The sequence below is a fragment of the Ascaphus truei genome, chromosome 5, assembly GCF_040206685.1.
Source record: "Ascaphus truei isolate aAscTru1 chromosome 5, aAscTru1.hap1, whole genome shotgun sequence".
Taxonomy (NCBI): Eukaryota; Metazoa; Chordata; class Amphibia; order Anura; family Ascaphidae; genus Ascaphus; species Ascaphus truei.
In genome coordinates, this window is record NC_134487.1 from 32,342,040 (window position 1) to 32,354,789 (window position 12,750).

General features: G+C 41.7%; 1 protein-coding gene across 8 annotated transcripts in view; it reads left to right on the forward strand.

Annotated features, from left to right (window-relative positions):
* The window catches only part of CACNA2D1 (calcium voltage-gated channel auxiliary subunit alpha2delta 1), a 717,165-nt gene that overhangs the window by 517,525 nt on the left and 186,890 nt on the right, over positions 1-12,750 (forward strand). For all 8 annotated transcript variants that reach the window (XM_075599579.1, XM_075599575.1, XM_075599572.1 and 5 more), the window contains exons 8-9: positions 6,976-7,045; positions 11,364-11,414. In XM_075599579.1, the coding sequence (XP_075455694.1) occupies positions 6,976-7,045; positions 11,364-11,414 (121 nt within the window). The remainder of the gene's footprint in view (positions 1-6,975; positions 7,046-11,363; positions 11,415-12,750) is intronic.

Consider the following 12,750-nt stretch of genomic DNA (forward strand, 5'->3'; position numbering starts at 1 on the left):
GGGTGGATGCAGACAGGTCTGTACTCACTGTGATCTTAGGTGGAAAAGGAAGTGAGGGGCAAGGGTCACACTAAAAGTGAAGTGAGAATGCACTAACTGTCAGCAAGGATAGGGGGGGGAAATGGGAAAGCCCATTAACTGGAGGACTGGAGATGTTGCCAGAGCAACCAGGGGTGTGACAGACTGGAAGGAAAAAGGGCTACATAATGTATCCATTCCATCTGCACTGGGAGTAAAACTGTAAGGAAAGTAACATCCAAATACAGATAGCAGGCAGAACTGCCAAGGGAAGGGGGGCTGAAACAGAGAAGGCAGACATGGATATTTCTGCTCCATGACAATATACATGTGCAAGATAAGCTAGACCAACATGGAATAGGGGATTAAACATGACATATAACACATTTTTTAATGATTATGTTTTTAATATGATAGTACTGTATTTTATATTATATAACTATGTGTAGAACATTTGGATATCTCATTCTTGGGCTATCGCTAAATTAATCTATATGTATTGTTCATGTACTTAATTGGAGTTTAATTTCTATATTTTGACATTTGTGCTGTACAGTGCGTACAGCTATTTTACTTATGTAGTACCAATTGTAATCTGATATCTCTTGTATTTTTACATCTAATGTGCATTAATTAACAAATTAGATAGTACAGCTCAACCCGTTATAGCGTGATCCATTACAACGCGGATCCACTTATAAAGCGGTCTGAGCGTGGCTCCCGATTTAAAAACATCTCCAATGTTTTTTTTTTGTTTTTTTTTATATAACATTCAATGCTTTATTGCTAACGGACACATGCGGAAACACATACATGATGGACTGCACTGTGCAGTAGATGTTAAGTTTGTTTATATATTCTGATTCATCACACCCACCCTGTGGTGTAGCAGCTAGAGAATTGCACTAGCATATGAAAGATCATAGCTTCAATTCCCACATGTGTATTATATAAAATGTATTCACTGTGTGGCTGTCATTGGTCAGAGAAGGGTCACGTGTCCCTCCTCTGCACGTAAGCGCCGACACGCAGCCTGGTGAAGCAGGGAGAGGAGAGAGGTACAAATACAAACCAGCGCCCGCAGGGTTTAAAATGTTCAATGAGTCCAAAATAAGGGAAGGGGAGATAGAGTCCAAAAGTCCAATGACTGTGGATTCTCCAATCAAGTGGTCCGTGACATGTGAATAGAAACAGAACAAAATATCATAGTGTATACAAAGACTAAAACATATAACACAGAAGCTGAAAAATAAAACTATTTAATAAAACAAAGGAGTCTGCTGCAGTTTGTCATCAAGGGGTTAAAACCCAAAACCCTACTTATAGCAGGACCAGTAAAAACGAGCGTATGAAACCAGACAGGAGCAGAAGTCAGATGCAGGGAGAGTCCTCCGTGGGCGCTTGTGTATATCAGGGAGAGGAGAGAGCTGCAGATGCTGGGTAAGTCCTTGTGGAACCCCTCTTCCTGATTGCGACAGCCATTTTGCGATACCGGTTATAACACGGTCTCATTACGTGGACCTCGAGCACTGTGTTATAACGGGGTTCAGCTGTATGTATTTAAGCACTTTCTTGAGCTATCTTTATCTATCTATCATGTACCCAATTGGACTTAGATTACTATATAATTACACTTGTGTTGTATATACAGCTATCCTACTTATGCAGGACTACTATAGTGCCGCGGGACATTTAAAGATGGAGCGACATGTCTTGGCAGTGTAGTGGTCCCATGCTGGACATTTAAACCTGCACTTATCAGACCTGGCTTTTGGGAGCAGGCGGTTGGGAGCAAGAGTGGGCAGGCACGGGAGCGGGCGAAATATCATGGAGGTGTTTTGGTCGTGACCAAATGTCCTAGAACATATACAAAGGCCCCCTCTCTTTTCCCCACTGATTGCCACGGGAGAGCGTGGGACATCTGTAAAATTCTCACATTCTTCGTGCCACCCTCCTTCAGCGTCGCAGTGTCAAATGATGCTGCAACGTCACATGCCATGGCAATGTGACATCATGTTGTCATGGAAACTCGGCATCATGTGATGTCACAGTTTTATTTGAAGCCGCGACGCTGAAGGAGGGTGGCACAAAGGAGTAGGTGGTGGTGGCCCCAAGATAAGTTCTAAGGCGGTGGATTTTTAAATCTGCCACTGTGTGTACTTGTTAATTAAGTACAGTTGGAGGTTATGTACAGTAGATGATGCGGGTTGAGCCACTGCTCTTGGTGGGTTATCAGCAGACAGGAGAGAGTACTTGCTATAATGTAGTTATTAAGCATATAAAAACACCAGAGTTTTAAAGTGAAACTTGTGTAAAATAACACATTACTGTCGAATCCAGGTCAAACCGTCAGTGTGCTATATACGTATGCACATGAGCAGTGTATGTAGAATGTATTCATGTGTTACATAAAGTGTAATGCCTTTCATTGCTGATTGTAGCGGTATTCGGGAGATTTTAAATGTGATACAAACATGTTGCAGTCTGTGGTCCAAAGTGAAATACTATTAAATAAACACCTCTTGATTAGGATAAATTGCTATTAACTGCTCCAATATTAGATTACTACAAATGTGTAAGATTCTTGTCCTGCTAACTGGCTTAACTGCTCAGACCATTAAGAGCAAGTGTCCAAAGGGATTACAATTAGCGAGATAGAATGTGTGTTTGGCTTGAGGGAAAACTAGTTGCAAAGCGGTCATTCCTACTATTAATATTACTAGAAATCATTCTTAATTATACTTGTAATTGTTATAATAACTATTAATCAATACTGCTGGCAGCACATTATTTTTCACAGTAATTGAAGACAAAGTAATTTGTCTTTATAAAGCTAGTGTCTGCACAGAATACCTTATTTATATTCTCTGTCGTTCATTGTGCTATTAACAAAAAATAGAAATACTGCAGGAAATACATAACTAATTAGGAACGTGAAACTGTCTCTTATTATTGGGGAAATAGAGGCCTCATCGTAGAATAAGATACTTAATCAGTCATTGTTTTTAAATATGGGTGTAGATAGAACAAGGTTAAATGTCAACTGCAAATTAACATTAAAAGAAGCAAAATTTACAGGAAAAAGAGGGAAAATCTAAGACTGTATTTAGAGTCTTAGAAATGGTAACATATGCAAGGCAGCTTAGACAGGGAAACAGAAAGTAAACCCTTTGGGATTACACATCAGACATGGTTTACTAGTCTCATACCATGTCTGCAACAACACTCTCTTTATCTTAACATGATTTATATTGTACTGGGCTTGCATCTGAGTATCACATAATGTCTGGGTGTCAGCCATAATTAATACTTAATATTGCAAGTGATAAGCAGTCTGTGAATTAAGACATTTTTTAATTAACCCTTTCAGTCTGTAAACGTGAGACTGTTAAGGGGTGTGGGGGTGTGGGGGTGTGTGTGTCTGTGTGTGTCTGTGTGTGTCTGTGTGTGTCTGTGTGTGTCTGTGTGTGTCTGTGTGTGTCTGTGTGTGTCTGTGTGTGTCTGTGTGTGTCTGTGTGTGTACCATAATACTGAGTTAAGTTATGGTGAGTAAAAAAAGTGACAAAAACCCTCCACAGGAAAGCAAATATGCAAATACAACTGTATGCTCATCTGCATGTCTTAGGCAGGTCTGCAACCCCACCTTTCACCATTATCACCCAGCATGCAGCAAGGGATTCTGGGAAATGACATGCAAATGAGCACTCAGTGCCACTTTCTGCTTCAAAAACCATTTTTAACATGGTTCCCTATAGGCTTAAGCTTGCTGCATGGTCACAGCTTTGAGCACAGCCAGGGTTAAGGTGCATACCCAGAAAACCACCCACAGAGGGTTTTTGTCACTTTTTTACTCACCATAACTTAACTCAGTATTATGGTATAGCCTATCCCATAGCTTCTTTGCATACCCAGTTAATCAACACCACACTGATGAGACCCATTAAGGTCAAAACAGAGGTGTGGGTAATGCTCCTCTCGGCCTGCACAGCTATGACCAAATGCAGTACCATCCTATCTGGGGCTTCAGTAGGAAAGGTCTGTGGCAAGCATTTGGCCCTCTAGCTCGTTGAGAGGTGGTGTCCAGGCCCGGACCACAGAATCCCTGAGCCTTCGGGCTAAGGGGGGATGGCATTCGAACAACCAGCCCTTCGGGACTGGGGTGCACCCGCACAACCCTCGAAAGAGGGGAGATGACGCGAACTCCCTTGCGGGCCTCGGGCCAGAGGGAGGAAGAGACGGATGTCCTGAATCCTAACGGAGGAAGGCATCAATGTTCCTGGAGACCTAAGCTTTCGGGCTGAAATCTTCAGGGAAACCGTTCCGAGGGCGGCTCTGACTTCGGTTGGACAGTCCAAGGGCATGCACCCGAACCACTGAAATGGATTGGGATCTGATGAACGAGAGGGGAGGGTACCCCCCAACCCTCTCGGGAGGGTGAAAAAAAAAACTGTCTGTGGGTGGTTTTCTGGGTATGCACCTTAACCCTGGCTGTGCTCAAAGCTGTGACCATGCAGCAAGCTTAAGCCTATAGGGAACCATGTTAAAAATGGTTATTGAGGCAAAAAGTGACACTGTGTGCTCATTTGCATGTCATTTCCCAGAATCCCCTGCTGCAGTGGAAGTGCTGTATGCTGGGTGATAATGGTGAAAGGTGGGGTTGCAGACCTGCCTAAGACATGCAGATGAGCATACAGTTGTATTTGTATATATATATATATATATATATATATATATATATATATATATGATACGAACCAATCCAAAGACCAGTAAAGAGACAGCAGACCGCACGGGGTTAATCCAAAAATCTATATTCACAACATGAAATACACGTAAGCTTACGTGTATTTCATGTTGTGAATATAGATTTTTGGATTAACCCCGTGCGGTCTGCTGTCTCTTTACTGGTCTTTGGATTGGTTCGTATCATACTTATTCTCTATGGGACTAGCATCTGCTATTACAACCTTTTCTACTACAGTGTGCTGACTGACCTTCATGTGTATATATATATATATATTTATATATATATATATATATATATATGTATATATATATATATATATATATATATATATATACAGTGTTCGACAAACCTATACATTTGCTCGCCCCGGGCGAGTGGATTTAACCCCCGGGCGAGTAAATACTGGCCCAAGCAGCCCTCGTTTGGTACTAGGTGGCGAGTAGATTTTTTTGTGTGGCGAGTAGATTTTTTGGTGATTTGTCAACCACTGTGTGTGTGTATATATATATATATATATATATATATATATATATATATATATATATATATATTTAATATATATGACCATCATTGTAACCTAATTCCAGGCTATGTAATATATATGCTAATATTTTTATTTTAGAAAAAATTATATTCACTGCAATCCCAGGGAAAGTTTTTCTGAAATGGGTTAGAAAGTGGATTTCAGCTCAATATGACTTTGTCACTTTTGTGTTCTCTCTGGAGTTCCAGTCACATCTGTACTTTTGTTAGGATGGAAGTTCAGGGTTGCATAGAAGCAGGGCCGCCAGCAGAAATATTTGGGCCAAGGACAAACATATGAAGCAGGGCTGGGGGGGAGAAGGGGGAGGGAGAATTTAAAGAGGTAATGGGTATGGGGGGAGGGTGGGAGGAAGTAATGGGGTACCTGACCTGAGGAGGAGGTAGGTTTGGGGTACTGGGCCTGTGGAGGGGGGACTGGGCATGTAGGGGATAATGGGCCTGGGGAGGGGGGTGTAGGGGGTACTGGGCCTGTGAAGGGGGCTAACAGGATGTACAGGGCATGTAGGGGGTACTGGGCCTGGGGAGGGGTTACAATGGGGTACTGCACTCGTGTTTCTTTTCTTTACTGTAATTTCTGTTCTTTAAATACTCCCAAGAACACACAATATTCACTGTCATCATGTCATCCATTGGATTGCAATTCATTTGTGCCATGATTATCTCTCGAATGCTCTTAATTGAAATCTTACATTGTCTGCATGCTCCTATAGCAAAGGGCTGTGTTTATAGTTGGTGCTATAAAAATAGTTTGTATCAATAATAATGGTAATAATAATAATAGGGAACAGTTCCATCATGCATAACTTTATAGACGTACTTTTGATAGTATCTTGTATTATGGTAATAAATCTACCACTTAGAAAACTTTGATGGCTTTATACGTGTATGTATATATTAATTTATATGGCGCCCACAGGGATTTACAAAATTACACTGCAGGGAAAATACAGTACAAACAATGGGGATAAAAGTAGCAAGTAAATGACAACATAAGGTCAAGGGAGATCTTACCCCAAAGAGCTTAAAACCCAAGTGGTATATTAGGAGACTTAGAGACACGTTCGCTGGGTTCCATAAAGTACCATCGCAGAGAATCCCACTCTGATCTGGCATAGTGTATGGCAGTTAGCATTGGATAGGGATGTGATGCCCCGCATTGGATCTTGATTAATCTGCCCCTTTGTCGTAATGACAATGAAAAATAATGTACTCTTTGGATTCTTACGTTTGTAAAAGGCATTTCATACTTTGTATACTTTAGTTGACTTGATTGCGAAAGTCCTTCACCAACTCTGTACTGCCAACATGTCCTGTGTAATTAGATACTGTATTATAAGGCTCCTACATTGTACTTATTACAATGTCTAGAGAACAGAAACGGCATATCATATAGATCAGTGATCCCCAACTCCAGTCCTCAAGGACCACTAACAGTGCAGGTTTTAAGGATTCCCCTGCTTAAGCACAGGAAACTCAATCATTTTGACTGAACCACCTGTGCTCAAGCCGGGGTATCCTTAAAACCTGCACAGTTAGTGGTCCTTGAGGACTGGAGTTGGGGACCACTGAGATAGATCATACTTGTTTTACTGTTTTTTTTATTCTTAAAATGTATGGTTATTGGCCAATTTCTATTAATGTCTAAATATATGTTTGTTATTTTTTAGCCTCCCCCTGGGTAGATAAGAGCAGGACTCTCAACAAAATCGATCTTTATGATGTGCGAAGAAGACCCTGGTAAGTTTAGCTTTGTGTTTGTGTGTGTGTGTGTGAGTTTTCTCATTGAATGTAACACTGACATTTTCTAAGACCATTTCAAACTTAATGAATACGGTTGAAATCCACTGGCTAGAAAGAAATGACATTAGCATGTCTCGCTCATTTACTCACTCTGCCTCATTATTTTTCATCGTAAGAGGACAATAAATATTATCACTTGCTATGTAATGAAACATAGGAGGGAGTGTTATGGTAATAAGAGATGTTGCGTTATTCACTGAACTGTAATAAACAGCTAATGTAGAACATAATTGAGACCCATAACTCAAACTTGGGTTATGATTAAATCACAAGTGACACCCCCAAATTACTTACGACATAATCCATAATAACATATTACAGTATAACTGAAAATATTACATACTTCCCATAGGAGTCAAAGGAAATGTTGGGAAAATATATAATAACATTTTTTTTTCTTTTATAGTGATGACAATGCACTTCGCACTACACATAGAAGTTTGCAGGCACAATGAGCCCTTTCCCCAAAGAGCCTACAAATGAACTTAGGTGTCCGATACAGAGGGGGATAGTGACATGCCAAGTTCACAAATTTAGCTGGCACTAGGATTCAAACTGGATTCACTTAGCTTCAAAGGCAATTGCTTTACTACTAAGCTACCCCTTCAGCTTAAAGCACATTGCCTTCAAAATCCTAGGTGTTTTCTTGAAATAAATCAGTTGTGTACTCTTACATAATACTTATTGCATTAACCCCCACCCCCTCTGTATTCACTTCTTTAATGTGTTTTAATGTATTACGTTTCCTCAGGTTTCTATAGCAACCATTTATGACAACAGCACTTCCTCTTTTGAAATAGGCAGCCATATTGGGTACACTGGGAAGCAGGAAATTTGCTGATTGGTCACGGGAGAACGGATTAATTGGCAGCTTAGATAATAACATAGCCTTAAAGTTCAGCAACTACTGCATCTATTAAAAAAAAAAAAAATACCTTTAAGTGACATGCATTACGTATTAAGCCACATTGGCTAATGCTGCATACATCCATATGTCATTTTTGAGTTAATGAATAAGGGAGAAAGGGTTGTGTATTCTCTTGATGCTTGTACATCTGTTGCAGTGATATAGCTACTAAAACTGATGCATAAACACTGAACAGCAACACATTTTCCAAATGAAGCATACAGTATTTAGTGTCATTTTCCTAACTCCAGCATTGTCCATCTTGTGTCAGGTCTAGCCAATGTTTGATATTGATGCCTGTATTCACTTACATATCTTATGTGCATTTGAATACAGCTACACAAGTAAAAAAAAAAAATGTAATTAGATAATACAGGGGGGCGCAAACTTTTTTCCCTGCGTCCCCCTGCCGGCTGTCCCCTCCCTCCCGTGCCCCCCCCAACCCCAACTTACCCTCGCACCGGCGTAATGACGTCACGTTGCCATAGCAACGTGACGTCACATGACCTCGCAGCGTCATTTTGACGCCAGTTTGCCATGGCGATGCTGGGAGGAAGCCGCCCGAGCCACGGGTAAGTATGGTTTACAGAGGCCCTGCAGCTCCCCCGGCACTTAATTTAAGTGCCTTCGGGAAGCGCGCGGGGCCTCTGTAAACCCCGCGCCCCCCGTCGGCAGTCTCGCGCCCCCCCTGGGGGTCGCGCCCCACAGATTGCGCACCGCTGAGATAATATATACCAATGTTCTACATATTTTGAGAAACAACTCACTCAATCATATACAATTAAATTTATAAAAAAATAGACAGTTAAAAAATAATGCACACTGGAGCTTCTCTGTCAATGTGTGGAAATATGTGAAGGACAGGAATGTTTACTATTCAAACACTGTAAAAAAAACTAGCTATTTAATATTAGACAGAACATATTTACAGTGCAATGTTGTTTAATCTTTGTCTGAGATTTTTATAAATAAAAATTAGGAATAACTTTGAAATTCAAGTTTTATAGTGAATACACTAATCCGTCACAACTTCGTTATTCATTAAATATGAGAACTTTTTTGCTTATAGCAGTCTATAATAAGGCAAGTTAATTAAAGAATCATTTTATTATTGACCCAAATTTAACCTGTCTAGGCTATGTATTGAAGTCTTTTTTTAGCAGAAACCAGTGAAATCAGATACCATGTCTATAGTTACAATAATAAGGTGATATATCAATTAGTGAACTATGTTTAGTACACAACAGTATCCTTGGAATTCCTTGTATTGCTCTTTTGCGATTGAAAGTACACTGTAGATGGATAGACGGGCTGAGTGGGAAGGTAACTGCATGATGTACTCTACTTTTGTGTCCGTGAAAGACCTAGAGCACTTTATCCTTCTGAAAACAGGAAGCCATTGATGTATTCATACAAAAGATCTTTAGTATAGTGCTAAAAACATCTAGCTCTTAAATCTATTTGTGTTTTAGATAAATAAAATTCTTGCTAATAAGTATTGGAATACTTAATACAAAACCTGTACTTAAAATGCAAAGCTAGAGTTGGCGATATATAGAAATTATAGTAAACACAGATGTAACTATTATACAAATGTTAAAAATGTCAGCAATCCAATCAACAATTGTCCTCTTTAATGATAATTACAACTTTCACTGTTGGAAAAATACTACAAATCTACGTAATAAATAATTGTTTTCAAAGTGCATTTTTAAAAATATAAGTGGCACTAAAAGATTGCTTCTTTTTTAAGATTTAAATGTCAAATATTGTAATAGAGATTGCTGAGTATGTCTTCACTTGTGTGTAAAAATTGTCTAACACACAATGCTGTAACCAGATGTCTTGTGACTTCAGTCTGTCTTACCTTTGGGTTATCCATACTGTATGTAGATTGCCTTGTGAATATATTGCTGGTAGACAAGTTATGTATCATCTTGTATAAATCTGCCAATCTTCTTTGGTATCCCCAACTCGCATGAAAAACATGACCATTTGAATAGTATGATCTAGATAAGGGGTGTGCAAACTGGGGGGGGGCGCATGAATTTCTAGGGGGGCGTAGCAGTTACAGAGGCCCCGCGCCCTTCCCAAAGGCATATAAATTAAATGCCGGGGGAGGCGTGATGGCCTCTGTAAGGCTAAGGCCCCGGTCACGGCGCTCTAATGCGCGCCCGCGCTTTTGGCTGCGCGTTCCGGCTATTCCCCGGTCTGCAGCTCACTGCAGGAGCAGAGACCGGGGGGGGGGGGGCGTGGTGGAGGAGTGACGGGGGCGCGGCCATGACGTCACCCGGCAGGTTCGCCCTCATTGGCTGAACCGCCGGGGGGCGTGCCTAGCCGCTCGACGCGAGTTCCTGCTCTCAATTCTATTGAGAGCAGGAGTAGCACTCGCGCGAGCGCTGCGGCCCCACCTCGCAGCGGGCCCGGCGCCATTGCGGGGAGGGCTCTCGTGAGCGCAGCGTCCGCCACAGCGGACGCTGTAGCAGGCAGCGGGGGCAAGGCCTAACTCCCTTACCTGCTCTCTGCTGGCTCTAAAGCGACACGTCGCCATGGCAACGTGGCGTCAAATGATTTCACAGGGTCATGTGACGTGTGATGCTGCGGGTCACATGACGTGACGTCACATGACCCGCGGCGTCATTTGACGCCAGCTCCTTGGAGAGGGGGGGCACGAATGTTGTGGCTGCCGGGCAGAGGAGGGCAACTCAGGAAGTTTGCGCGCACCTGATTTATATCAGTGATCCTCAACAGGGGGTTCAGGAACTCCTAGTGGTTTGTGAGGTGTCTTCAAGTGGTTCATCAAATAAAATCTGTAATGGTGGTATAGTGGGTTCCTCGGCCCGTGTGGGAACTGTACGTTTAGTGCCCAAAACTATTTGGTATAGCTGTCAATTAAAGCAGGAGCTTCCAATGTCACTTCCCACAATGCTTTGCATACCCAGCAGCAGGGCATTGTGGGGTGTGACTTTGGATGCTGATTCAGTAATGGACAGATACACCACCCATGATTTCTACACACATTGAGGTGCATTTTGGGGCCTTATTAAGCGTGTGTTCCCTCAAAAGCACAGGACATTATACTTCCTGGGTTCAGGCAAACAGTTTTGATAACTACACTCTGATGAGTAGGCAATAACATTTATTAACTAGCGGTACGAGGAACAGGTATTTTCTAGAAGGGGGTGCAGAATGTAAAAAGGTTTGAGACCACGGATTACTAGATGTAATGTCATAACTTCTAAATATAGCACCAATAAAGTTGCTAAATTGAAAGTTCAACTACTGGAAGTGTTTCATTTGCAAAATAATATTTCATGCTAATAACTATTTTTTTATCTACATTTTCAGGTACATACAAGGAGCTGCATCTCCAAAAGACATGCTTATTCTTGTAGATGTGTAAGTGTTACTATTTTTATATACTTAAGTATGTAAAGACTCAGCAATTTTTATGTAGATTGACTTGTTGGAATGCCGAATGTGTGTGATTTATTAGGGTTTTGGTCACCTCACATAGATACTGGAGACCATATCCATGTAAGCCTCTTGTAAGTGTATGCAGCTGACACACATACACTGCCCCGCGGCTGCAAAAGGGAAACTACAACTCCCAGCATGCTGTGCTGCATCAGGCAGTGTGTTCTGGGGCAGGAGGATGTGACTCATGATAGACAGAGAAGCAGGCAATAGGAAAGACTGTGGAAGAAGGGAGGAAACTTGAAGAGGGGTTGCAAAAGCACATAGAGGCAGTCGTCCAGGGAGCCTCCATGATCTCTGGACTGGCTGAGACTCTGGGTCAGTCCATCCTGCAAGGAGATGCAGCAGAATGTGCAGAGAAAGAGAGATGCATGGAGACGCTAGCAGTCGCTGTGAGACTGATGAGACAGTCTGTTGGGGGATAGAATGATCAACAACCAAGAGGGTTACCGGTGTTGAGAGTAATGAACAGGGCGATCCTCAGTGTAAACAAGGGTACTGAAGGCTTTGTGAGGAACAGGCCTGCCACGTGTCAAATCAACAGTTACTAAGAGCTCCAACATTGTGTCACAAGCCCTCCTATCCCGGTGTCGTGGGGACTTGGGAGAGACATTGGGACACGACTGCGCAGCGTTTTATAATTACTGTAATATTGTGTATCTAATCCTCAGATTGAGGATCTCTGTTATGTCTGTAGATCTTTGGCTATAAGTGGTTTCTTATAAATACATTTGTTATTCAAAGCCTAGTGTCCTGTTCTATTGTCTGACCTTTGGGCCACATGCCTAGCACAAGGGATAGTATTGTTATAACGGGGAGTAGGACTTAGGCCCACACCTTAGTGAATAGGATGTCGGTCTAAAAAGAGGGAAAAGAAGTGTTACATTCAGAATATATAATAATAAATAACAGAGGGTTAATGGTGCATAGTCTACATTATAAAACGTGGGAAAGAGTAAAGGAAATCAGTATGTACAGCTTGAAGGAGAGAAGTGAAAGGAGGGATATGATTGAAACTTTCAAATACAGTATATAAAGGGTTTCAGCAAGTTCAGCCAGATCGAGAGAGAGAGAGAGAGAGAGAGAGAGACACAGAGAGACACAGAGAGACACAGAGAGACACAGAGAGACACAGAGAGACACAGAGAGACACAGAGAGACACAGAGAGACACACACAGAGAGAGAGAGAGACACACACACAGAGAGAGAGAGAGAGAGAGAGACACAGAGAGAGAGAGACACAGAGAGAGAGAGACA